Raw genomic sequence first — 26,557 nt, 5'->3', positions numbered from 1 at the left:
CTGCACAGAGACACGCCCACACAACCTGGAGAGACGCCCACGCAGACACGCCCACACTGCACGGAGACATGCCAATGCTGCAGGGAGACACGCCCATGCTGCACAGAGACATGCCCATGCCGCAGGGAGACACGCCCACGCCGCAGGGAGACACACCGCAGGGAGACACGCCCACGCCGCAGGGAGACACGCCCGCGCGCCTACCTGCCTGTAGAACTGCTGGTCGCCGGGAGCGCGGGTCTTGAGGAACTCCTCACTGTTGAACACTCTGTGCTCGTAGTTTAAATGATTCTTCACCTCCCTGACAGAGAGACAGTCTGAGACCGCGCAACTCTGCCGCCCGGGTGGCAGGGCCATGACCACGGACCCCGGGAGAGCCCGCGTGCAGTCAGAGCTGGGCGCTGGGGGTCCCTGGTGGCCGAGCACGCCCCTCCCACCCCACCCCCGGAATGCACGGCTCTCGCCTTCTCTCCCAAGCCCCAGTTCTTTATGCGGGCTAAGACCAGTCACCAGCCAGCCGGCACCAGCACAGCTGCACAGCTGCGCCCAGAGTGGCGACACCGGCGCCCCGGGAAGTCAGGTCTGGAAGACTCCAGGAGCCTGCAGGCTGCGCTCACCAGGGGGCTGTCCCGGCTTTCCCTTCGCTGCCCCGGGAAAACGCCTTCCTCTGGGAAGCAGCGTTTTACAATCAGTAATCGTATGCTCTGCTTCTTTTCCAACTCATCGAATGTACAAGAAAATCCAGCTTGTTTGTGAAAAATTTCGTCTTTAAGGTAGAAGACAAAGGGGCCGGCATTGCGGCACAGCTGGGCTAAGCCACTGCCTGCGCCGCCCGCATCCCGCTGCTCCAGTTCAGTCCGGCTCCCTCCACTGCGCCCGGGAAAACAGCAGCAGAGACTCGGGGCATGGACCCCTGCCACCCACATGGGGGACCTGGGTGGAGCTCCAGGCTCCCGGCCTCAGCCTGGCCGCCGCAGCCAGGTGCGGGGTGAGACAGCAGAGGGAAGATCTGTCTCCCTCTCTCTCAGTAACTCTGCCTTTCAAGTAAAAAAATCAACCTTAAAAAAATTAAAAAAAAAAAACAGAAGAGGACACATTTGGGCTGGGAGCAGATGAGAGAACTGCACCGCCCCTCTTTTTCCCTAAGAAATCACTCGCTTTAACTAAATGAGCACATCGACAGGAGGGCAGCGAAACCCCCACTTGCAGTGGCCACACCGGGGGCTGTCAAGTCGCTGCGCAAGCCCCTCCCAGGAGGGAGGCCCCACAGGCGGGCGGGCCGGCACCGGCGCCTTCCTTGGCTAGCAGGTCGGGGAGAAAGAGGAAGAAGCAGAGAAGGAGAGCTGCAAGACACGGAGGAGAGAGGGCGAAGGGACCCCGGGGCCCGGAGGCGCCTGCGCCACCTGCAGCCCTGCACCGAGGCGTAACGGCGGCCCGTGCGCTCGAAGGGGGCCGCACGCGTGGGCAGCAGAGGCGGCTCGGTGCTGCCCTGCACCCGCGGGACAGATGCGCTCTGTGGCCGGGACTGCAGCCGGAAGGCTGGGCGAGCAGGCATCTCACAAGGGCCTTCGCTGTGCACCGCAAGCTTCCTGACCCCGGGCGCGACCCCTGGCGCGACCCCTGGCGCGCACCGGCCCCACCCCTGCCCTTCACTGGCTGTGTCTTCACGTCCACAGATCAGGATGAAACGGCCCGGCTGTCCCCCCACCTCCCTGGACGCAGGCCTCCAGGGACCGAGCCCTGTGTGGCCCAACCCCGCGCCCCCGCAGCCTCGGTGAGGGCCAGACAGGAGTGGGCGGGGCCCAAGTGAGCCTGCGCGTGGGGTTCTCCTGGGGCCGCTGGCGCCCACAGGGGTACCTGAAGATGCCCACGAGCAGCTGCAGGCTGATGTGCTGGATCCGGCAGTTGAGCGCCTGCTGCCAGCCCCGTCTGCAGGCGCGGCTCTCGTTCAGGTCCGTGGGGGAGGCCAGGTGCGCGAGGTGCAGCTCACGGTGCAGCTCGAGGCCCTGCACCCTGCAAGGAAACAGGCGCGGCAGCCCGGGCTCAAGGGACGCCGTGTGGCTGCGGGGCACCGGGGCAGACGACGTGCCAGCCCAGAGCCCGCGCTCTCCCGGGAAACACCACCCACCTGTCGCACCTTGGCAGGGGCAGGGGGACACCCCAAACACAAACCCTCGGGGGCCTCAGTGTCGGCCCTTGCACCACCTGGTCAGTGCACAGCCCCTTCCCCGACAGCCACAGGGTGCCCTGTGCAGGCCTCCTCCTGCTGGTGGCTCGGCTGCCCAGGAGGGACGGCCATGGCTCCCGACAGCTTCCCCTGTCCTGGACGTCACCACTCGTGGTCCCCAGGGAACCAAAGGTCCTCACTCAGGGTTAGGGAACCACAGCTGTCGGGCAGCCACGAGCCACCGCTAACCATGCACCAGCCTCCCAGTGCGACCCGAGACTGCACTGGAGACGGATTTGGACCCAAATCTGCACAACGCACAGCCCCGAGGCAGGAAGCCTCCTCCCGCCAGCGTTTCTTGAGCACCTACTATGTGCCAGGCATCACCCCAAGTGCTCACATCCCAGCAGGGAGAAACAAGAAAACAGACACACGAGCCACAGGGGTCAGGCAGGAGATGACCTTGAACCTGGGACGTGAAAGGCAAGAGGCAAAGAGCTGAGGGCAGAAGGCGGTGCGGTGGGGGCGGCGTGGACTTGTGGCGCCCAGCGTGGCTCCAGCCCAGGCCCAAGTGGCCAGCAGGAGCCAGGACAGGCCTGGGCAGGGGCTCTGCTGCAAATGCAGCTGGATGGCCGCGGCCCTGGTCTTGACCCTGACTGGCCAGACTTGGAGGAAGCCCTGACTCGGCTGGGCCAGTGCGCCATGTTAACGGCACCAGTCTGGCCTTGCGTCGGCAGAACGCATCGGACTGTGAGGGTGGAATCCCCGTGACTCCTGTGTAGAACACAGCCTCTCTCCGTGTCCTCTGGGCCACGGACGACTGGACCTGAAGCACAAGCCCACTTCTCATGCGTCCCCCCTCCCAGCACCCACTGGGCCGCGAGGGTGGGGCCGGGGCGGGGCCGTGGAGGATGCCTGCAGCGCGGCACAGAGGCAGCCCCCAACCGGACACTAGCTCAGGCGGGGACGCAGGGGGAGGCCTGCGCTGCAGCCTGGTCCCGGGCTCCGAGGCCCCAGGGCAGGCTGTACTCATCACCCCGCGCACCCCTGCTCTGCACTGTGGGACTCCGGCCATCGCCTGCGGGCACAGGGAGCGCTCGGCCAGGGCAGACAGGCGGGAAGGTGAGTCCGGAACAAGCTCACGGGAGAGCAAACGGGGCGGCCGCTCCACAGGGAGCTCCCAGGGCGCTCCCAGGGCGCCTGGCCCGGCCCACGGCACAGGAGCCCACGTGCCTCCTCACCGCCGAGAGCGAGGGCGTGGACGCTCCCCTGGCCTGGGCCACAGCCTGGCTTTGGGGCCTTTTCACTGCTTTGCTTCTAGGATGGGAGGAGCAGATTTCAGACGAAACCCGCCCACATGTGACGAGGCGTCCCGGGGCTGGTACCTGCGGCCACTCATGGAACTCACTGATGCTCCACGCGTGCCCTACACGCGTGACCTGGAGGTGACTTCAGACTTTTTTTAAATTTATTTATTTGAGAGGTAGAGCCACAGACAGAGAGAGGAGAGACACAGAGAGAGGAGAGACAGGTCTTCTAATCACTGGTCCACTCCCCAAATGGCCGCGGCAGCCGGAGCCGGGCCCATCTGAAGCCAGGAGCCTCCCCTGGGTCTCCCACATGGGTGCAGGGGCCCAAGCACTTGGGCCATCTTCCACCGCCCTCCCAGGCCACAGGCAGGGAGCTGGATCGGAAGAGGAGCAGCCAGGATGCGAACAGACACCCGTAGGGATGCCAGCACCGCAGGCGGAGGCCCAGCCTCGAGGCCACGGCGCCGGCACCGGCTAACGACTCAGGGCACTTGTGATCTGACTGCAAACAGCACGTGAGGTGGGGGTGGCATTCTCCCCTGGCAGCTTCGGAAAGTTCTAGAGCTCCCGGCACCCTGTTTCAGGCAGGGCTCCTTCGCCCATATTTTTGCAGAAACCATGCAACTGGAAAGAATGACAGACGCCAAGCTGTGACCGCCAGGAATCAGAAAACCCGCCCCTGGCTGCGGCTCCACCCCAGCGAGCTCCCGGCAGGCAGAGTACAGGGAGGGCAAAGCCCCCAGGGACCCAAGACCCAGAGACACCAACGCAGCCAGCCGACCGCAGGAAGCCGAGAGCAGTGGCGCCTCTGGCACCACCTCTGTGCGTCCCACGTGAGCTCACAGGGCAGCCAGGCCCCCAGGCCGTGGGGACCAGGCCGCAGGGGCTCCCCTGGAACCCTGCCACCAGCTCCCAGGAGGAGCAGCGCTCGGCCAGCGACCTGAGGGAGGCCATGGGCACCTCGTCCCGACGTCGCCGGCGGCTCTGCTCCTTCCAACCGCCCTGCCCAGCCCCCACCGCGACAGACGTGGGACACTGGAAGAGGTGACAGCAAACGAGGACAGGCAGGAGCACGGAGCGTGTCGTGTCGGGGAAGCGACAAGCAGAGGCGGAGCGGATCACGGCCCACGGCTGCTGTTGCCAGCACAGAGACCCCCGCGAGCACACTCAGGCGCACGGCAGGTGCCCAACGCACATCCCCTGAGTGAATGAACGGAGGAGGGAGGGGGAGAGGGACCGAGACCAGGGCACAGGCCCCGTGAGGTCCAAGACGGGGGGCTCTCCGGGACGAAGGCCATCTCGCTCGGCAGGGCCACGGTCGGCCCTGGGACGGGCTCGGGATACACACAGCCCACTGTGATTTAACACCCAGGGATAACGCACAGCCCAGCAGTGCCTACAACACCTCCGAGGGACCCAGAACCGGGAAAGGCGCCGGCAGGGCTGGCCCAGCTGTCCCTGAGCCGCGCCCCGGCTCCGTTACCTCTGAATGAAGGCCTGGGCCGCGAGGAGAGGGACTTCGGGGACGGCCGCGGCCTGGTCCGAGGACCCGGAGTGCGTGACGCTGCCTTGGTCGATGTTGATCAGGATTAAGCCGTCGGCCTCCTGGAAAGCAAGTCGGTGAGGGGCAGCCTGCGAACGCCTCTGAACACCGCACAAGTACCCGCGGCCCCTCCGGTGTCGCCCCCAGGGACGTGGCCCCGGCCCCAACAAACGCGGCGCACGCCGGGAGCTGGGTCACACAGGCCTGGTGCGTGCCATGGGCCCTTCTGGCCTTCTCATTGTGGTGAGACACACGGGGACAGAACGCCTGACCCTGCGCATGCGCACAGCTCCCAGCAGCGCTGGGCGGTGGCGTCCTGTGGCCGTCAGCACCGTCGGCTCCAGAACTTTGCCACTTTCCCACGCCGGGACCTCACTCCCTCCCGCTCCCTCCGCCCCGGCCCCAGCGGCCACCTCTGAGGCTGTGAGCTTGGCCGCTCTGGGCAGCCGGGCGACGTGGACTCCCTCGCCCTCGCGCCCCCAGGCCTGGCAGTGTCCCCGAGGGTCACCGCGCCATCGCCTGGGCCAGAACCATCTGCAGGCTGAAAGCACGGGTGGGGGCCTCCCTGCTTCACCCACAACCCCCTGCGGCCAGAATTCCAGCTCTGGGCCGTCAACTTTCACCCAGCCCGGTACAAACACTGCAGGTGCCACTTCAGAGTCCTGGAGGAACATTCCAGAACCCTCTCAAGTGCACCACCGCCATCCCACACCCCGCCTGTCCACTGAGCTGCCCACACCGCTCCAGGGGCCGGAGCGGGGGGCAGGGTCCCGGGGGAGGTGACCGCACATGCCTGGCGTGTCTGAAATACGCCTGAGGGTCACTCTGACAAAACACGCAAACCCCAAGGAACGCGCTGGAGTCCCCGGATGCCGGCACCGCCACCCTGGGCCCTGGAGCTGTGCAGCCGCCAGCCCCTTCCCGGCCTCGTAGCCCCCCGGGGCAGATGCACAAAACCCTGACCCCACACACACACACACACACAACCACGGCGTGCGTGCCCACTCCCCAAGCATTGCCCCAGCCAGGAAAACAGAGCCCCCAGCCCCCAGCACCTCCAGAGGGCGCCATCCCGGGGCACCTTCATCCCAAACTCTCAACAATCGCGCCAGAAGTTTCCGTCCACAGAGCCTGGGACCAGGCGGCCCCCAGCAGCTATAAAAAACAGCGACTTTCCACTTCAGAGGCCCACGTGACGTGTCCCCTTTGCGTCCATGGGTGTCCGGCCGCCCCTCCCTGCCGTGGGCTCTCCCCGGTGAGTCACTGGCTCCGGTCAGAACACGGGAACCGCCCGGCCCTGCGTAGCAGCGCCAGCCTCCAGGGCACCCGCAGGCCAGCGGCCTGGCACCAGGGGTGGCCCTCAGCCACACCGGGCACAGTCCACGCACGCCGGCGCTGCAGGGGAGGGGAGCACCCTAAGCATTCCCAGTGTCCATCTCTCGGCTGTGTGGACCCTGGGGGCTGTCCCCAACCCGAAGTTCACATAAACCTGCCCAGGAGCCGCCAGCGAGCACAGGGAAACACGTCCAAACCACGGGCAGCTGCCAGTGCACAGCCGCGGGCGTGGCTGTCTTCAGAAAGATGGGCCAGCAGTGCAGGGACGCAGCCGGCACGGCGGCTCCGGAGCAGGCGGAACGCGAGGTGACAACACGACTCAGCCCTTCCACTCCCCGGCGGACGCCCGAGACCGCCGGAGACGCGTTCGCGCAAAAACTCGCACACGCGTGCTCAAGGTAACATCTTTTACAACAGGCAAAATACAGGGACCACCCAGCTGTCCACCCGCTGAGGAGTGGGCACACGAAACGTGGCCTGTTTGGACCACGGCACTCGCCAGCGACAAATGACAAAGCACCAGCAGGCGCTATGGCGCGGACGGACCACGACACCACGATGAACCGCCAGTGGTGCAGGCCGGCCGGCCAGCGGGGCTGGGAGCCTCCTGTCCGCCCAGGCCCCTCTGCACACCCACGTCACGGCCACACAGGAGGATCAGCCTGGAAGTCAGCCTGCGGCAGACGCACCGCTTCCAGTCCTGCCTGCGGCCGCCTGGCACAGCCCCACGTCCCCACCCCGCTACACAGGAAATGTCCACAGCAGGCCAACGGGCGGAGACAGGAAGCAGAGGGGAGGCTGCCCGGCGGGGCGCGTCCCTGTGCGGTGAGGAGGTATAAAACCAGACAGCCACAGCCGCCCAGCCTCTGAGTAAAACCCTGTCCTGCTCCTTTAACTGGGTAAACCCGGCGGCAGGTACACCGCGTCGTAACAGAGGTGCCTGCGGAAGCCAAAGCCAGGCCGGTGCTGTGGCGCAGTGGGCTAAGCCTGGCCTGCAGCACCGCATCCCGCATCCCGTAGGGCCGCCGGTTTGAGTCCCGGCTGCTCCACTTCCGATCCAGCTCTCTGCTTATTGATGGTCCAAGTGCTGGGGCCCCTGCACCCACATGGGAGCCCAGGAAGAAGCTCCTGGCTTCAGATCGGCCCAGCCCTGGCCATTGCAGCCATCTGGGGAGTGAACCAGCGGATGAAGGCTTAAGCAGCTCATAGCACGCGCCGCCGTCTCCACGCACACCACGTGCCAGGCCTCCCCGCGGCACGGATCCGGCACAGATCCGCCCGCGCTTCCTCTTTCAGCTCAGGACACTGGCAGTCAAGGCTTCCGCCCAGGTCAGCCGCACGGAGCGTGAACAGCCTGCACCCCCACAACCCCGCAGGAGAGCCCGCCTCCATGTGGAAGAGAGAGAGACAGAGAGACAGGCAGACATGACCAGAAAGGGCAGCTCCGGAGCCCAGCTGCGCACCAGGCGCCCTCACTCCAGCCCTGCCCGCTCCACAGCGAGAGGCTGAGGCTGAGAGAGGGCAGGGCAGAGGCCAAGTCCCCCATGCCAGCGCTGGAGCCAGTGCCAGTGCCAGTGCCAGCGCCAGCGCTCCAAAGCTCCCAGCCACTTGGGTGCTCGAGAGCAGGCGGACGGAGAGGCCTGGACTCCTCCCAGGGTGTGCAGAGGGAGGCCCAGGCGAGCGGACAGCACACAGTGGTGGGGCTCAGAGGGGACAGCACATGGTGGGGGGGAGACAGCACCCAGAGGGCACAGCACCCAGCGGGGACAGCACACAGTGGGGGGGGGGCTCAGAGGGGACAGCACACAGTGGGGGGGAGACAGCACTCAGAGGGGACAGCACCCAGAGGGAGGCCCAGGCGAGCGGACAGCACACAGTGGGGGGGCTCAGAGGGGACAGCACCCAGTGGGGGGGGCCAGAGGGGACAGCACACAGTGGGGGGGGCCAGAGGGGACAGCACACAGTGGGGGGGCACCAGAGGGGACAGCACACAGTGGGGGGCACAGCACCCAGAGGGGACAGCACACAGTGGGGGGGGCACCAGAGGGGATAGCACACAGTGGGGGGGCACCCAGAGGGGACAGCACACAGTGTAACTGGGTGTTGTGTGGTGTGTGTGTGTCTATGTGTATCTGTACATAGACATATACATGTCTATGTATATCTGTGTGTTATGTGTTGTCTGTTTCTGTGTTACTGTGTATCTGTGCTTTCTGGTTCTGTGTTTCTGTGTATCTAAATGTGTCTGTGTCTGTGTTCGTGTGTGTCTATGTGTCTATGTATGTGTGTGTGTCTCTGTTATGTGTCTGTAGCACCTGGAGCTCACAGGGGCATACGTGGAGGTATGTCTGTGTCTGTATCTGTGTGTTCCGTGTGTTCTGTGTCATGGGTGTATCTATGTGTGTCTGTGTGTGTGGAGTGCCTGAAGCTCACAGGGGCATACGTGGAAGTGTGTCTGTGTCATGTGTCATGTGTGTGTGTGTTGTCTGTGCCATGTGTGGGGGGGGGTGCCTGGAGCTCACGGGGCGTACGTGGAAGTGTGTCTGTGTCATGTGTGTGTGTGTCTGTGTCGTGTGTGTGTGTGTGTCTGTGTGTCTATGTGTGTGTTGTCTGTGCCATGTGTGTGTGGGGGTGCCTGGAGCTCACGGGGCGTACGTGGAAGTGTGTCTGTGTCATGTGTGTGTGTGTCTGTGTCGTGTGTGTGTGTGTCTGTGTGTCTATGTGTGTGTGTTGTCTGTGCCATGTGGGGGGTGCCTGGAGCTCACAGGGGTGTAGGCAGAGGTGCAGGTGGCTCGACACCAAGCTCTCTGCAGCAGCTTCTCCCCCTGCCAACCACCCACCCCCGGCCCACGGCAGCTCCCCCCAGTGCCCGAGGTGCAATCGAAGACCCCAGCCCCTCCACGCCGGCGGCGCCCTCACAGAGCCCAGGTCCCCCCCCCTCCCGGCACCCTCGCAGAGCCAGATCCTCCCCCAATGACTCTGGCAGCTCCCCCCATGCCCACTCCCCACCACCCAGTAGCACCCTCACAGACCTGGGTCTCCCCCCTTCACTCCCCCCAACCTGCAGCCCCGGGGTTTCCCCCACCCGAAGCCTCCCGCAGCCCCGGGTCTCCCCCCCAACCCCCACCCCTGGGTCCCCCCCCCAGGCCTCCCCTCCCTCCCACCGCAGCCCTGGGCCCCCGCCCCAGACCCGGTATTCCTCCCCCGCTTCCCCCTGACCTTGCTGACTTCCTGGAGGTGGTCCAGGTGGCAGCCCATGAGGAAGGAGGTGGGCGCCATGAGGAAGTCCAGCATCTGGCCCGATAGGATGGGCACGAAGGTGTGCTGCCACTGCAGCGGGTGCAGGTAGGCCATGAAACACTCGGCCACCAGCGTCAGCCGCGCCCAGTCGGCGGAGAAGAACACCAGCCGCTGCTCTGTCAGGATGCAGGCCAGGATCTGTGGGGGCGACCGCGTGAGCGCCGGGTGGGGGGCGCGCCCGAGGGGGTGGGGGTGACCGTGTGAGCGCAGGGGTGGGGGGTGCACCCGAGGGGGTGGGGGTGACCATATGAGCGTGCCTGGGGGGCGCGCCCAAGGGTGTGGGGGCGACCCCTGGGGGGCGCGCCTGAGGGGGTGGGGGCAACAGCCCGTGAGCGCCGTGCGGGGGGGGGGGGGCGTGCCCAAGGGGGTGGGGCAACCGCCTGTGAGCGCCGCGCCTGGGGGGCGCGCCCGAGGGGGTGGGGGCGACCACGTGAGCGCCACGCCTGGGGGGTGCACCCGAGGGGGTGGGGGTGACCGTATGATCGTGCCTGGGGGGCGCGCCCAAGGGTGTGGGGCGACCCCTGGGGGGGCACGCCCGAGGGGGTGGGGGTGACCTCATGGGCACCACGCCTGGGGGGGGCGGTTGCACCTGGGGGGGATGGGGTGGGGGCGACCACGCAGCCAGCGCCTGCGCCTGGGGGAGGAGGGTAGGGAGGGGGCGACACGCCTGGAGGGGCCACCACCCCCCCACCAGCCCGGCACAGCTTCCATGCAGGCCTGGCCGCCCTGCTTCCCAGCCACCTGCTTGTGCCCCCAGAAGGCAGCGGGAGATGGCCCCCGGGCTTGGGCCCCCGCACCCACCTAGGAGACCCAGGGGGGCTCAGCGTCTGGCTCTGGCCTGGCCCAACCCCCACCACTGCAGCCATCTGGGGAGAGTCCAGCAGATGGGACACCCCCCCCTCTGTCTTTCAGGGAGACACAGAGGGACCAGTCTTTCTTTCCAAGCCGTCCTGTGGAACCACGCCCGGCGCTGAGTGCTGGCTCGCTGGCAGCCCCGGGCCCGGGCCCAGCCCAGCCCCGGCCCCGGCCCCGGCCCCGGACCACCGCACGCACCTGCAGCACCTTCTCGGGCCGGAAGCACAGCAGGGGCAGGTGCAGGTCCAGGTCGATGACGGGGCTCTCGGGGTCGGCGCGCGCGGGGAACACCACCTGCAGCGGCTTCATGTTGAACACCTGCGGGAGCCGTGCACACCCTGAGCTCAGCGCTCTGAGTCCCAGTCTCACCACAGACAGCCCGCGAGCGAGAGGCCGTGTGCGAGGTACGCGTGCCACGGCAGGAACGGCCAGGAGCCGTCCCCACGGCCAGTCGCCGCCCGGCTCCGAGGACTTCCCGCGCCGAGCCCGTCAGCCAGCGCCGCTCCCTAGCAACCCGGACGCTTGCCCCGGGTGGCCCAAGTCCCAAGCCAGGCAGCTTCCACGCGGTCCTAGGCGTTCCACCAGGGACCTTCAAAACTGGAGCTAAAACATGAGCTCATTTTGGTGCCAGAACGTTGCAGATCCACACATGGTTCCTTCCTAAGGTGCATTTCCCGTGACCTCCTGGCAGACCCCGCGCGGGCACGGATCCGGAAACCTCTCGCACCAAAGTGCACTGATCTTCTCCCCTAGGTCCATGCAGGGCTCCGAGGCGTGGGGTCCACGGTCCACGTCTCCTGATAAGCGCGCCTACTTTTCAATTGCTGCTTTAAACACGCAGAGGAATGGGGCAGGACTTCGGCCTAACAGGGAAGACGCCCCCGACGCACGCCGGAGAGCCTGGTCCAGCCGCTGGCCTGGCTCCCGACCCCAGCTCCCCGCTAAGGAGACCCTGGGAGGTCTCCAGGGATCGGTTCCGCCACCCAGCTGGAGACGGGACTGAGCTCCCAGGTTGCTGCTCGAGCCTGGCCCAGCCCTGGCGGCTGTGGGCCCCTGGGGAGGGAATCGCCTTCTAGGGCTCACTTGCTGTCCCTTTCTCTCTCCCTCCCTCCCTCTCCCCCTCTCCCTCCCTCTCCCTCCCTCTCTCCCTCCCTCTCTCTCCCCCTCCCTCCCTCTTTCCATCCTTCTCCCTCCCTCTCCCTCCCTCTCTCTTTCCCTCCCTCTCTCCCTCTCTCTTTCCCTCCCGCTCCTCTCTCCCTCCCTCCCTCCCTCTCTCTCCCTCCCCCCTCCCTGCCTCCCCCTCCCTCTTTCCCCCTCTCTTCCCCCCTCCCTCTTTCTCCCCTCTTCCCTCCCTCCCCCCTCCCTGCCTCCCCCTCCCTCTTTCCCCCCTCTCTTCCCCCCTCCCTCTTTCCCTCCCTCTCTCCCTCCCTCTCCCTTCCTCTCTCCCCCTCCCTCCCTCTCTCTCTCCCTCTCTCCCCCCTCCCCCCTCTCTCCCTTCCTCTCTCTCTCCCCCCTCCCTCTTTCCCCTCTCTCTCTCCCCCTCCCTCTTTCCCCCCTCTCTTCCCCCTCTCCCTCCCTCTCTCTCCCTCCCTCCCTCTCTCCCTTCCCCTCTCTCTCCCTCCCTCCCTTCCTCTCTCTCTCCCTCTCTCCCTTCCCCCCTCTCCCCCTCCCTCCCTCTCTCCCTTCCTCTCTCTCCCTCTCCCCCTCCCTCTCTCCCTTCCCCCCTCCCTCCCTCCCTCTCTTTCTCTCTCTCTCCATCTCACTGCCTCTGAAGTAAGTTTCTAACATGGAGAACTAAGATGTATGTGTATCATCTTCCAGAACGGACAACTACAGTGAAACTGACTTGACAGCTACTGAACACCTCAAAATCTTCACTGGGTGCCCATTTGATAAAAGGAGGAGGAGGAGAGGAAGAGGAAGAAAAAGTGCCTGTGCGTGGTCATGAACTTGAGCTGAACGGGCTCGGCCGTCTCGGGGCGCCGGCCAGCACTTCGCTCGCATTCTCAACCCCGAACGTCCCATGTCACAGAGTAGCCAAAGGCATCCCTGGAATCAGAGCCGGTCTGGCAGACGCTGGCCCTCACACGGCTCGGCGGTCCCTGGCGCGGTCCAGTCTAAACGCCGGCTGCTTATCAGGAAGCAGAGAAAACCCCAGCAAACGGAGGGCGGACACCGACGCCCCAGACAAGCAAACAAGGAAAACGGCCAAGTGCATTCTACGGCCCAGGATTGGCGCTGCCGTGAACTTTCTGCATGGCGAGACAGAGGCTGCCGTGCTAACTACCGAGGGGCCCTGGAGCCCGCTTCGCAGCACAGCTCCCAGCCTCGCAAGTCAGGAACGCAGCGGCCCAGACGGCTCAGCCCCGGCAACCCCCGGCCACGAAAGCCCCAGCGAGAAGCCGGGACCTCACTCACCAAGTGCAGCGGCCCCGGAGGGGGGCTGGGGACCAAAGACAGCCTCGCGGCGAAGTCCTTGATGAGGTTGTCGGCTTCGAAATCCCTGCACAGCTTCAGGTGCATCAGCAGGCTGCAATCGGAAAGCACAACGCGCAGGCGGGCTCTGCATCCCAGCTGCGGAGGCGCCACGTGAGCTCCCGCCCCCGACGGCACGCGGGCCCCAGGCACCCCGGGGAAGGTGCTCTGGGCTCAGCGTGTAAGGTTCACATACGTCTCACACGGATGAACCCCGGGACGCGGGGTCTAGCGCGTGTTCTAAGGAACAAACGCGTCCCTTCCCTCGTTCCTCTCTCTGGTCATTCGGCTGCAGAGGGCAGCGACTCCATCCAGGTCTCCACCCGGCAGGGAAGTGCACTGGAAGCAGAGCAGCCAGGACCCGAACCAGGAACTCTGAAGTGCGAGGCAGGCATCCCAAGCAGTAGCTGAGCCGCCGCTGCGAACCCCTGCCCTGACAAGTATCACCGAGGACGGGCACGCTGACCAGGTCCCAGCCCTGCCCGACCCCGGCTGACGGACGGCCGGGCCCCTGGGGGGGGGGGTTCTGACCCAGAGGGCGAGTGTAGACCGCCTCTGAGTGACCAAGGGGAGGTGGGCATTTGACCTAGTGACTCATGCTAAGTGTCCCACGCCAGGGTGCCGGGAGGCAACACCGGACTCTGGCCCCTGACTGCGACTTCCTGCTGACGCAGCCCGTGAGGCAGAGGCGAGGGCTCAAGGAACTGGTTCCTGCCACCCACACGGGCTCCCAGCTTTAGCCCGGCCCAGCCCCAGCATGGCAAGCATCTGGGGACTGAATCAGGGAGTGGAAGCGCTCTCTTTTATTTCCTCAGTCTCTGTTCTCTCTCTCTCCAATGCAAGTAAGTAACTGTTTAAAAAGCTTTTGGGGCCAGCACTGTGGCATCGTGGGTAAAGCCGCCACCTGCAGTGCCGGCATCCCATATGGGCGCTGCTTGGAGTCCCGGCTGCTCCACTTCCCACCCAGCTCTCTGCTGTGGCCTGGGAAAGCAGTAGAAGAGGCTCAAGTCCTTCAGTCCCTGCACCCACGTGGGAGACCCGGAGGAGGCTCCTGGCTCCTGGCTTTGGATCGGCGCAGCTCTGGCCATTGCTGCCAATTGGGGAGTGAACCAGCGGATGAAAGACCCCCCCCCCTGCCTCTCCTCTCTCTGTGTAACTCTTTCCATGAATAAATAAATCTTAAAAAAAAAAAAAAAACACAAGGCAGTGAAGTGCAGGATTTGTGTTACAAATGTCGCCAACAATCAGATCCCAGCTGCTCGACCCGAGCCGGGGACGGGCTCTGGACAGGAACTGAGAGAGCCAGTCCCACATCGTCCGAGGCACAAAGAGCCCTTTCTCAGGTGTCAATCAACCACAGGTGATTGACAAGCGCCAGGACCATAACTTAATGAGACCCAGAAGAAAAGGGCTCGGGGCTCGGGGCCCAGGGCGCAGCCTCCGAGCGGAGGCTCCGACTTCCGGGCTGCACGGGCTGCGCGATGCTTCCCTCATTTTCCCAGGAGTCTTTGCATCCCAGACTTTCTGCTCGGCACCAGCAGAGACAGCTCCAAAACGGTCACTCCGAATTCACCGGAAGACCCAGCATCTCCTCCTCAGGGGCTGGGAAGACGTTCCGCCTGACGTAATCACTCCTCTGCTTTTCTTATTTGGGAGGCAGACACAGAGAAAGCGCCCACCCACTGGCTCACCCCCAATGCCAGCAAGGGCGGGGGCCGGCGCCGAAGCCCACTGCCCGAGCCTCCTCTCCTCCAGCGTGCGCACGGCAGGAAGCTGGGCCAGGAGCGGAGCCGGGACTTGAACCCAGACTCTGCGGTGAGGGAGGCGGGCGTCCACCGCCAAGCGCCTGCCGCCGGCGCTTCCCTTTCTCCTAGCCAAGCCCGAGCGGCACTCAGCCTGGGGCCGACGCACTCACCAGGACAGGCAGTCCTTGAGGGCGGTGTAGTAGGGAAACCTGGACACCACGCACACGGCGAAGGGCACGTAGCAGCCGGCGGCGCCCGCGGCCGGCGCAGACTCCCAGTGCGCCCTGCCGTTGTAGAAACAGCACTCGTCCTGCGGAAGGGCACGGCGACACTCAGCTGCCATCCTGCCCCCAGCCGCCCCCAGCCGGGCAGAGGAGGCCACGCACACACGTGTGCACGGGCATGTACATGCACACACGCTCCAGCTAGTCACACACACATGTGCATGGGCACGTACATGCACACACGCTCCAGCTAGTCACATACACACACACCAGCCACACACATACACAGGCCACATACACACACATCAGCCACGTATGCACACATGTACCAGCCAGGCATGTACACACACACCAGCCATGTACACACACACACAGGCACGGGCCATGTACATGCATACACAAGCCACACACACCAACTACATATACACACATGTGTACACACACACACCATGTATACACACACACATGTGCATGCACACTGACCACGTATACACACATGTACACACGCACATGCACACACAGTCTCTGTGGCGCCAGGTGGTGCCTGAACCAAAGGAGGTGCTGGGGTGACACAGGTGGGAGCTGAGCCCTGCCCTGGAGGCAGGAACAGGCCTGGGACAAGAGGAGCCACAGTAGAACCCGGACCCCAGACAGGCCTGGGCCTCTGGGCCGCACGGCAGCAGTCGCGCCCTCCCCAGAGCACAACAGCTTCCGGAAGGCGCGCGGGCTGGGGCGCACACAGCCGCTCGTGTGGGCTCGTTCAGCAGGGACGGGGGCTGGTGGACGGCTTCGGCCCGGGTGTGAGGTTCTCGCACGAGGTCCAGGCAGAGGGAGGAGCCCCAGACGCCACCACGGCATCACCAGTCTGCCCCGGCCCTTTCCACCGGCGGCTCAGGTTCCAACCCCGGCTGCTGTCGCTCGACCCCCACGCCCCGTGCCTTCTGCGACGTGGGCCTGACACCACGGTTCCCAGCCTCGTTCTCTGGGAGGTGAGGACTGCACAGCAAGGCCTCGGGCCCCCTGGGGCTAAGCTGCTGGGGCTCCGGTGCCTGGGAGGGGCCGGGGACCCACACACGGTCAAGCCACGGAGCATCAGTGGGAAGACAGGAGAGGGCCCAGGTCAGCGTCACACGTGCGGCGGCCCCCAGTACATGGTGAAGGAGGGGAAGAAGGAACCCCCAAGCCCCAGCCATGGGAGGACCTGGCCCTGACAGCTGCCTCTGACCGGGGCAGGCGCCGGGGCTGTGTGTCTTCTCCCACGCACGTGGTGATAGGATCACTGTGCAGGCGAACCCGTGATGCACCTGTGGTCCTGCTCGTCTGCACCCAGCCCTGGGCGGGGCCAGCTCACCACCCTCCTCTGCTCCCACCCTGGTCTCAGACGGGACCACACCCCTGCCTGTGCTGCTGGGGCGTGGCCTCCCGGCTCCGTCCTTCGCAGGCCAGGGAGACAGCCGTCCCACGCACAGGGGCCAGCCGCTGCGTTTGCTCTGGCTGGTTCTGCAGGACACGCGGGCCTGTTCGCGCCCCTCCATGAGCACCCTCTCAAACGTGTGAGGGCGCAAAATGTGAACCCACAACCTTGAACGGTAGGGGGAAGGTGAGGAGAGCATGGCTCGTGGACACGCTGGGCCACCGAACCACAGTAGGGAAGGAAGCCCCGATGGACACAGTGCGGTGAGCCCCAGACACGCCACACACGTGAAAGCAGCCGGGCACAGGAGGCGCACCCTGCCCGATTGCCCTCCACGCAGAATCCAGACAGCACGGAGCAGTGGGGGCGGGAGGTGGGGAGCGAAAGCTGCACGGGTGGGGGTGGGGCGGGGTAAGAATGTCCCGGAATGGCACAGTGGCAGGGCGGCACACTGTGGGGATGCGCTCAACGCCCCTGGACACTGGAGGACGTGTACTTGACCAGTTAAGCCGTGGAGGGTGCACGCACGTGCAGTGGCCGGTAGTACTGGGCGACCACGCCGTAGCTCCTGTTCCCGCACACGTCGGTCAGCACCAGGAAGTGCACGGTGTCCTCCTTCGGTTCCGAGGCCACGCACAGGCCCCCTGCAGCAGGACAGAAGGAATACCGCATTCCGGCTGCGGCAGCCACAGGAAGGCCCGGGCCACCTGCACCCGTCGTCTCTCACTGACAAAGCACGCCCGTGGCCTGTGGCCTGCAGCCAGCAATGACGCGTCCACTCTCTGGCCAGCTTCCCCCACCGCCCCGAGTCCCGCCCCAGGCACAGCCCCCCATTCTGTGCCCTGAAGCATCAAGCCGAGGCACGAGGCGACTGCGGAGACGCCGGGAGCCCACGGCGAGCCACCCCGAGGCCAGCAGCCTGTCCCCAGCTGCAGTCCCTGCCCCAGGAGGGGTGACCCGAGAGCCATGGCCACGCCTGGTGGCCAGTGCATGTCCCGGACGTCAGCCCTGGTGGGGCTGTGTCTTGCCCGGAACCCGCTGGAGCTCCTGAGCTCGGGAACCAGAGGCCAGCCCGGCTTCAGCCAAAGAGCAGACACGGGCCGGGCACAGCTGGGGCGGACCCCTCCGCCGACCGCCGGAGACCCTGTGCTAGGTCTGAGCGGGAAGGTCCGGGAGACCCACGCGGGGCCCAGGTGCAGTTCTCCAAAAACCGGTGCCCCACACCGCCGGCGCGTACCTGGGAAGCAGAGCTGGGGCAGCGCCAGCAGGTCCACGCCGCCCGGGATGCTGACGTCCTCGGGGTCCGGCCCGCTGGGGTCCCCTGGGGGCTCCTTCAACTGCTCCGCCCTGGGCTTCTCGCGCCTCTTCCTGAAGGAGCGCCTCCTGCTTTTCCCAGGGGCGGTGCAGCTGGCAGCGGCCGCCGCCAGGCTGTCCTCCTTGCTGACAAAAGGAGGCACAAAAACAGACAGAACCTCCGGGCTGAGAGACGGAGGCTTCGGGACTCCCTTTCTCTGGGCGGCCTGAGGGAGACAGGGACGAGAGTCACCGCAAGACGCCGGCTCTGCTCCGCGCTCACGACGCGGGTCTCGGCAGGTGCAGGGCTGAGCGTGAGTGCGGTGCCCAGGACCACCCAGAAGGGGCCTTTAGGGCCTGGCACAGCCCCCAGGCATGTCGCCAACCCCTCAGAGCCAGTTCTGGGGCCGACACATCCTCTGCACAGAGCCTGGCGGTTGGGAGCCGGGCACCATGGCACACAGACCTGCCCTGAAATCCCGGCTCCGTCTTCCACTCCCAGCAGCCAGGTCCTGCGCTTGGAGCTGCCCCCGTGAGGGGTGAGGGCAGAACGAGGGCAGGAGCAGAGGGCAGGGACCCCCAGGAGCACCGCGGCCCCTCGCAGGGGCAGCAAACCCTGCCCACACATGCACACCACGCCGGCCGGGCTGCCGCTGGCAGCGTTTCCAGGCCCCCTGCTCGGAGCAGAGGGTGAGGGGCACGGAGGGAGCCCGCGGGGAGGCACGGGCCCAGCCTCGGCGTGCGGCCGATACGACGGCGATTCACTCCTCACTCTCCCCCAACATCACGAGAGGACTCGAGCTGAACTAACTACGACGCGGGAGGCTGACCCTGCTCCAGAGCCGGACTGGACGCCCGCGGTCCGCGGGAGAGAAGGAAGCGGGAAGTGGAAACCCACGAGCAGACTCTCTGGGTGCTGGGCTGCAGGAGACGGCAGCTGGGCGGGAGGGGGTGACCGAGGGGCTCTGACGGGCCCGAGCGAGGGCAGCAGCAACAAGGGCCCCCCCCCCAGGAGGAGTGAGACCCGGGCCCTGGACACGTCAGGAAGACCCAGCAGCAGCAAGGCGTCCGGCCCGAGGCTGAGCCCCACCCCCCTCCCGCCTCTGGATGCCGGAGCCTCCGAACGCACAGCCTGGGGGCCGAGAGATGGCTCCCGCCACCCCCACGGGAGACCTGGCATGGGTTCCTGGGCCCTGGCTCCAGCCCCTGCACAGCCCTGGCCATCGTGGGCATTTGGGGGGCAGGAGCAGCAGATGGGAGCTGTCTGTCCGTCAGTCTGTCCCTGTCTCCCCCAGCCCCGCACTCGCTCTTGTAGGACCCACGGGCCACAGCACCTGCAGTGCCGTCGGCGCTGCTCCCCGGCTCACAGGGGGCCGTGTCCTGACCGAAAGCGCACAGAATGCACCCGCCCCGGCAGCTTGCCCTGTAGAACCACGACCGAACGTGAGAAGGCACGTTCCCGGGAACTCAGGCCACGCGCGGGAGGACGCGTGTGTTCAGGGCACTCAAACCCCCGCCGCTCTATCAGCACTGGGGCGGCCCTGAACCCAGCAACCTCAGGACCCGTGGGCCTGCTTCCTCCCCACACAGTGAGGTCCGGGCGGCTCCACTCGCGGCCCAGCCCCTGCCCACCCAGCGCCTGGGCCCCTGCACCTGCAGGAGACCAGAGGAAGCTCCGGGCCTCGGCCTGGCCCAGCGCTGGCCAGTGCAGCCGTCTGGGGAGTGAACCAGCAGGTGGAAGACCTCCCTCTCTCTCTGTGTATGTGTGTGTGTGTAGTTGACTAATAAATAAACACACACACACACACACACACACACACGGAGAGACCACAGAGGTGGACAGTGCACCCACACCAGGCCAAAGCTGCGACCCGGAATGGACAGGCTCGTTCCTGCAAACATGGGGCTGCAAGTGCCCTGGGCTCCCGCTCTCCCTGGGCCCCTCCCCGACTCCTGCAGGCCCCCTGCTCTCCCCGGGCACCTCCCCGACTCCTGCAGGTCCCCCACTCTCCCTAGGGCCCTCTCCGACTCCTGCAGGCCCCCTGCTCTCCCCCAGGCCCCTCCCCGACTCCTGCAGGACCCCTGCTGTCCCCGGGCCCCCCTCCCTGACTCCTCCAACCCCTCCTGGCCTGCCCGCTGCGCGGCAGTGCACCTGCTGCCCGTGGGGTCCCCGTGCCCACAGGCCGAGGATCAGCACCCGCCACCATGCAGGCCCTGACCTCCGTCCACTCGGGGCCCTGGGCTGCAGAGGCCTCCCCCAACACCAGCGCATGTTGGGGTGAGGGCCGCGTTGTGGGGCAAACCCGGCCCAGATCCTTCCAGACAAGCCTGGGGGTGTCGCCTCGCACCACGACTCCCGCCCGCCTGCACCCATGCCCCGCTCGCCTGGAGGAGGTCCCTCCTCTACACACACCCCACGCCTCCACCCAGGACAGGCCGTCTCCCTCCACCGCCTTCCCCGGCTTCCCTGCAGCTGCGCCCCCTCCCCACACCCCGGGGTCCCGCAGGCTCACTGCACAGGGCCTCCCCCCCACAATGTCCAGCACGCTCACTGCACACGGCCCCTGCCCCGCACGCACGGCGGGGTCGTCTGTGGGGTGGTGCGCAGAGCGCTGCGTCCCACTGTCCCTCTGGGAGGCAGGCTCGTCTACACGGGCTCCCGCTCGCCCCAGCACAGCCGCTCCGCCTGCCATGCCCGCCGCTGCTCCCAGTTCACTTGAAGGCAGGCGCCAGAGTGCGCGCTCCCGAGCGAACTCCCCGTGTCCTTTCTGATCGGGGAACAATGCGGCCTCATTTCAAAGGAACGATATAGAAATAAAAAAGGAAACGGACAGGCGGGGACGGCCGTCCTGCGGCCCCGTGACTCAGAGGGTCACACCCGCTGCACACGTGGGACACAGCCTGCTTTTATGCACAGGGAGGCTGGCGGGCACGGCTGGCTTCCTGTGTCACTCAGCGGTGCAGTCGCCGCCCCCTCCCGAGAGACCCCCAGGGTTGCAGCAGGGATGGTCTCCTGGACACAGAGCTAATCTGCTTAGAACAACTCCACACGCAGCCGCGGCAGGGAGGGTCCGCGGGTTATTGCCGTCCCCTGGCTCCGCCCACTCTGAGACTCTCCCCCCCTCCAGCTGGGTCTGTGTTCCAAGTGCTGACTTTATTAACTTCCATCGTTTTTTTTTTTTTTAAAGATTTATTTTATTTACTAGAAAGAGTTACAGAGAGAGGCTTTCCCAGGCCATAGCAGAGAGCTGGATCGGAAGAGGAGCAGCTGGGACTAGAACCGGTGCCCATATGGGATGCCGGCGCTTCAGGCCAAGGCGTCAACCTGCTGTACCACAGTGCTGGCCCCATCCTGCATCACTTAATGGTTTCTTTAAAAAAAAAAAAAAAAAAAAAAGCTAATATAAAAGCAAAAGCCCAACCCAGCACCCTAGCTGATAGGAGCCACAGATTTCTCTCTGTTAATTACACAGTGGCACTGACCCTCACTGTAAGACTGGCCACGTGGAGGAAACCCCCAGCAGTGACGTTTTCCTAACGCTCCTGGACGGGGCTATGCAGCACGGAGGCCAGCAGCGGCACGTGGCCGTCAGAAGTTCAATTCTTTAAATGGAACAGGCAGCTCCTCAGGGCCAGCGCTGTGGACAGCAGGTAAAGCTGCAGCCTGCAGTGCTGGCATCCTGTATGGGCGCCGGTTCGAGTCCCAGCTGCTCTACTTCCCATCCAGCTCTCTGCTGTGGCCTGGGAAATCAGTAGAAGATGACCCAAGTGCTTGGGCCCCTGCACCTGCGTGGGAGACCAGGAAGAAGTTCCTGGCTTCAGATTGGCCCAGCTCCAGCCGTTGCAGCCATCTAGGGAGTGAGACATGGCCACCCGTAGCCATGTGCGGCCGGCGGCTGTGCGGTGGACGGTGCACCCAGAGAAGGCTGTGTGCCACTGTCAAGGACGCTCTGCTGCCCGCCGTGGCCTGGAACCGAGAAGCGCAGGTGCTGCCCACCAAAACCCACACAGATCCAGCTCCCCACCCAGCACTACGCGGGTCACCCACCCCCAGCCGGGGCTCCAGCACCTCCCAGCAGGCGGCCTTGGGCCCTGCATACCCCATGCCAGGGCCCCAGGGCAACCAGGGACAAGGGCCCCCGCCCAGCCCCCGGGGGAGGGTACTGCACCTCTTGGTCCCCATTCCCAGCAAAGCAAACACACACCCCTCGGAGAGGTAAAACCCCGGGCCCTGCGGGATCTCAGAGCGGAGCCACGCGCGTCTCCGAGGAGGAGCGTCTGAACCAGCAGGCGTGATTCAAAAGCAAAATGACAAATCGCTGGCAACAGCCTCGGACATTCGAATAGAACTGTTACAGATACAGAGCCAGCTAGAGAAAGCCGCACGTGTGGCTAACTGCGACTGAGCGTGGTCCCTAAACGCCAGCTCTTGGCAGGCAGGTTAGCCGTCTCCCCGCATCCCTCCTCTCTCCCTGCCGAACCCCTCCCAGAATCAGAGAATTGAGAGGAGAGCGGCTGCGCCTCTGCCTCCCTGCACCTGGGACAGCATGGCTGCCCTGTGTTCTGGAAAGCACCATCAGAAACACTCGGCTGATTCATCCTGCTCCCCCTAGACTCATCCCCCACCCCACCCCACCCCCGGCTGAGTAACGCGTGTCCTCGTCGCCCGGGACGCACGGCAGTCCCCTCAACCGAAACCAGGCATTTCCTACCGGAAGACGGATCATCGGCGTTTGGCACGCTGGGGGGGAGGGGGGGGAGACAGAGATCAAGGGGGGACCTGTGACCCTGGGGAGGGGCAGGTGGCAGGGGAACACAGAGGCCACTTGCCATTCCTGGCTTCACCACCGACTTCGAACCAAAGCCTTGGTACCTGGGCTACCCAGCCGGGGCAGACACCCTCTGGGCTAAATTTAGCAACCCGTTAACTTTTCTTGACAACTTCTGTTCATCCCTGCTGCTGAGAGCTGTAAAGAGAGGGACGGACTTGGCCTGAGGACCAGGGAGAGGACAGACTGCACCAGGGACACCAGGGCAGGGGGGCCACGGCCACAGCCAACACCTCGAGACAGCTGTCCCCAAAGCCAGGATCTGAATTTGTCACGCTGCTGCTGGGGTGCACAGACCGGGTAGGCGGGCACTGAAGGGAAGACCCAGGGCTGCTGGGAGCGCCGCCTAGGAGACCGCAGACCTCTGCGCTAAGGGGCAGGGGGTTGGTCCCCCAGGACCGCCAGCCCGCAGGTGCCGGCGCCTGCCGCGGGCCCCAGTCCCAGTAGAGCAAAGCCCCCCGGGACCAGAGCGCATTTAGCATCGCTAGGATCGCTGGGTGCAAAGCCAGCCGGCGCTGCCCGGGGAGAGGCCCCCGGGGACCGGCAGGAAGAAGCCCCGTCGGGCAGCGTTTGGGGAACAGCTGTTGGTCTCAGCCCCGGGCAGCCTGCCAGGCCCTGCCCAGAGCCCGGGGCGCGCCGCCCACACCGGGCAGGCCGGGACCCCCGCCTGGGTCACGGGGCAGGGGCGCCCGGCACGCCGTGGTTGGAAGCCCGCGCCGGGAAGCGCCGGCCCGGGGTGCGCCCTCGGCCCGCCCCGCTCACCGCCGCCCGGCCCGCGCTCGCCTCGGTTTCCCCGCCGCACCCTCACCTGCTCCAGGCCGCGGAGGCCGTCCCGGGGGGCGCCCAGGAGCGCGCACAGCTCCAGCAGCCCCGAGGGCAGCGACAGGTGCTGCGGCGCGGCCTCCGCCATGGCTGCCCCGCGGGCCGCTGGGCGCACCGCGCTCCGCAGCCTCCGGCCGCCCGGCCCCGACCCAGCGCGCCGCCCCAGGCCCGGCCGGCAGGCACCTGGAAGTGGCGGGACCGGCCCGGGGGGCGGGCCGGACCTCGCGGGGCGGGGCCTCGGCGGGCGGGGCGGGGCCGGGCGGGCGCGGGAGGTCGTCATTTCCGAACCGGCCCGGCGCTTCTAGTGGGTGCGTAGCTCTGGGTCCCGGGACAGCAGAGGGAGGAGTGGGCGGGGTCCCAAGTGCCGGACGACGTCATCCAGCCTCCGCGGCTCGCGGGCACCAATGTCCCCTCCTCTGGCCGCTTCCAGGGCCCGTCCTTGTGAAGCAGCAAAGGCCACCATCTCCAGGAAGCCCTCCTGTGCCGGGTTAACAACCACAGGGTCCACCGGGGGCGGGCCGGGGTCAGTGAGAGGTTGAGTTATAACTCAGCAGCACAGAGTGCAGTTCTGGGGCTCCCAGGACAAGGAGGCTCGGCGTCCGGCGTCGGCGTCCGGCGTCCGGCAGGGCCCGACCCTGGAGGCTGGCTGGGTGCCTGGGCACTGGCTGCCACGCCTGGCGGGGTCCCGGCCCTGCCTCCCAGCCGAGGTCCAGAGATCGGCAGTCACAGGGACTTTGCCACTGCCCAGGGGCTGGTGTGGCTGCCTGATAACCACCGTCAGGCACCTGTTGCAGGGCCCAGGGAAAAGCTGGCGGGAGCGGGAGGAGCCCCTTCAGCCTCAGGTGGAGGTGAGGCCGGCTCCGCCCCGCCTCGTGCAGCCTCCGCCCAGCTGGTTCTCACTCAAGGCCGCTGGCGGCGCTGAGCCGTGACCAGAAGTCGGTAAAGTCTCCTGCACCGAGAAGGGACGGGTCTGGGTCTGTTCCCCCGAGGCCCCGGCGGAGGGCACAGCCTGAGCCAGTCACCCGGGAAGCCCCAGCGTGCAGGAGGGCGTGCGGCTCCTGAGTGTGCACTGTGAGACAGCCGAGCCCTGCAGCCCCAACCCACAGCTTCCTGTTTGCTCAGACCCCGCAGGGGCAGATGCATGGGTGGCCCAGCTCTTGTGCAGGGACCCAGGGCGGTTCCACCCAGAGCAGGCTCTGCCAAGAGGCGGACCAGGCCAAGGCAGAGTCCGTGTGCAGACCTGTGGACGCCGTGCCCACGGGCCAGCAGCCCAGAGTGTGGCTGCCCCGGCCTCCCCACCCTGGGAGAGGGGTTTGCTGCCCTGCCCAGCTCTCAGCGTGGCTGTGAACACACCATGGGGGCCCGCCTGCAAGGCCAGCATCCCGTGTGAGCCCCGGCTGCCCCACTTCCCATCCAGCTCTCTGCTGTGGCCTGGGAGAGCAGCAGAAGACGGCCCAAGTGCTTGGGCCCCTGCACCCACGTGGGAGACCTGGAAGAAGCTCCTGGCTTCAGCCTGGCCCAGACCTGGCCATCGTGGCCATTTGGGGGAGTGAACCAGCAGATGGAAGATATCCCTCTCTCTGTCTCTCTCTCTCTCTCTCTGTCTCTCTCTCTCTCTAATTCTGCCTTTCAAATAAATAAAATAAATTTTTAAAAAAAGATGCAGAGAGGAAATGGGTTTGAGCGGAGTTTGCGAAGCGCGAGCCCCAACAGAGCAGGGACCAGCCCAGCTCCCAGTGCCGCCAGACGGCCTGTCTCGGGGTGTGGCTCGCATCTGGGTGTCTGGTGCTAACGGGCACTGAATGAGGATTCTGTGCGGTGTCGGTGCCCCTCTAGACATTTGTAAGAGGCTTCTGTGGGACCTGTGTTGTCCCAGAGCAGTTGAAGCCGCTGTGGTGCCCGCATCTCATGTGGGCGCCGTGTCCCGGCTGCTCCACTTCCAACCAGCTCCCTGCCAGTGGCCTGGGAAAGCAGCAGGAGGTGGCCCAGGTGTCTGGGTCCCTCCCACCCACGTGGGAGAGGCCAGGAGGAAGCTCCTGGCTCCTTGCTTCAGCCTAGTCCAGCCCCAGGCCCCTGGGGAGTGAACCAGCAGAGGGAAGATTTCTGTGTGTGTGTGTGTGCGGGTGTGTGTCTCCCTCTCTAACTCTGACTTTCAAATAAATGAATAAATCTTTTTTTTAAAAAAAAAAAAAAAGGACTTTAGGTGTAAAAATTCTCTTTTGAAAAGTGGGGTTGAGGGGAAAGGCTTCGTAACATTGGCCATGACTGCAAACGCACAGGGAGCAGGGGCCGGGGCTGTGGCGTGGTGGGTTAAGCTGCAGCCTGCAGCACTGGCATCCCTGTGGGCACCGGTTCGAGTCCCAGCGGCTCCACATCCGAGCCAGCTCCCTGTGGATGGGTGTAGGCCATAAAGACTCCTCCGATCCAGCAACCCCTCCAGAGAGTCCCAAAGTAAAAACAAAGGACCTGAACGGGAATTTCTCCAGAGAAGGCGCGCCAGTGGCCGCGGAGCCGGGAAAGGTGCTCCACGCGCCAGTCACAGGGAAATGCAAATCCGGTCCACAGCCAGGCACCGGCTCAGCGCTTGGCTCGGCTATTTTTAAAACACAGACAACAAGAACAACAGGAAATAGGAAGTGCCGCAAGTACTCAAAGCAGTTGGAATCCCTGTTCACTCTTGGGTGGGAACCCGCACATCAGGTCGTCCGTCCCTCGCCCCCACCCCCAGATTAAGCATGAGCGCACCAGGAGACCCAGCGGAAGACCCGGAATCAGGGGCTGGCGCAGGTGGAGGTGGAGGGAGCGCTGGGGCCACGGCCGGGCCACGCATACACCTTGCACTCCCAGCGAGCAGTGCGGCCCTCTGCCCCGCAGCACCCAGTCAGTGCAGGGGCCTCCTCGGGCGTTCATTCCCTGCTTGGCCGCTGCAGAGCCACGCACCAGGAAACGCGGTGAGGCACAGAGGGGCAGGCGCCAGGCCCTCACGCGCCACTCGGCGGGAGTGCTGCGGAGAAAGGCTGTGCTGGGCAATGCCCTTGGCCCGTGTGCACCCTCGAGTGACTCACAGACTCGCGGGGGCAGGTCAGCCCCTCATAGGGTCCAGAGACGCAGAGAACTCGGGGAGGGGGGAGGCCGCCACCGCAGAGCGGGCACCTGCGAAGGTGGCTTTGTAGGAGAAGAGCCGTGGGCTCTGCAGCACAGAGGCCGCCGCCCGCGACCCCGACGTCCCATGTAAGCGCCGGTTC

The 26,557-nt window shown here is 65.7% G+C and overlaps 1 protein-coding gene across 1 annotated transcript in view; it reads right to left on the bottom strand.

The window, feature by feature from the left end:
• The window catches only part of DENND3 (DENN domain containing 3), a 45,710-nt gene extending 22,189 nt beyond the window's left edge, over positions 1-23,521 (bottom strand). Inside the window, exons 1-10 of the mRNA XM_070075867.1 lie at positions 23,299-23,521; positions 17,606-17,888; positions 16,897-17,012; positions 14,901-15,040; positions 12,929-13,040; positions 10,709-10,828; positions 9,575-9,793; positions 4,961-5,082; positions 1,858-2,013; positions 205-301 (exon numbers count right to left, since the gene is read on the bottom strand). Coding sequence (XP_069931968.1) covers positions 205-301; positions 1,858-2,013; positions 4,961-5,082; positions 9,575-9,793; positions 10,709-10,828; positions 12,929-13,040; positions 14,901-15,040; positions 16,897-17,012; positions 17,606-17,888; positions 23,299-23,400 — 1,467 coding nt within the window. The 5' untranslated portion in view covers positions 23,401-23,521. The remainder of the gene's footprint in view (positions 1-204; positions 302-1,857; positions 2,014-4,960; positions 5,083-9,574; positions 9,794-10,708; positions 10,829-12,928; positions 13,041-14,900; positions 15,041-16,896; positions 17,013-17,605; positions 17,889-23,298) is intronic.
• Between the last annotated feature and the right edge of the window lie 3,036 nt (positions 23,522-26,557).

The sequence above is a fragment of the Oryctolagus cuniculus genome, chromosome 6 (genome assembly GCF_964237555.1).
Source record: "Oryctolagus cuniculus chromosome 6, mOryCun1.1, whole genome shotgun sequence".
In the NCBI taxonomy this organism is placed as follows: domain Eukaryota; kingdom Metazoa; phylum Chordata; class Mammalia; order Lagomorpha; family Leporidae; genus Oryctolagus; species Oryctolagus cuniculus.
This window is presented reverse-complemented; position numbering and strand designations above follow the sequence as displayed.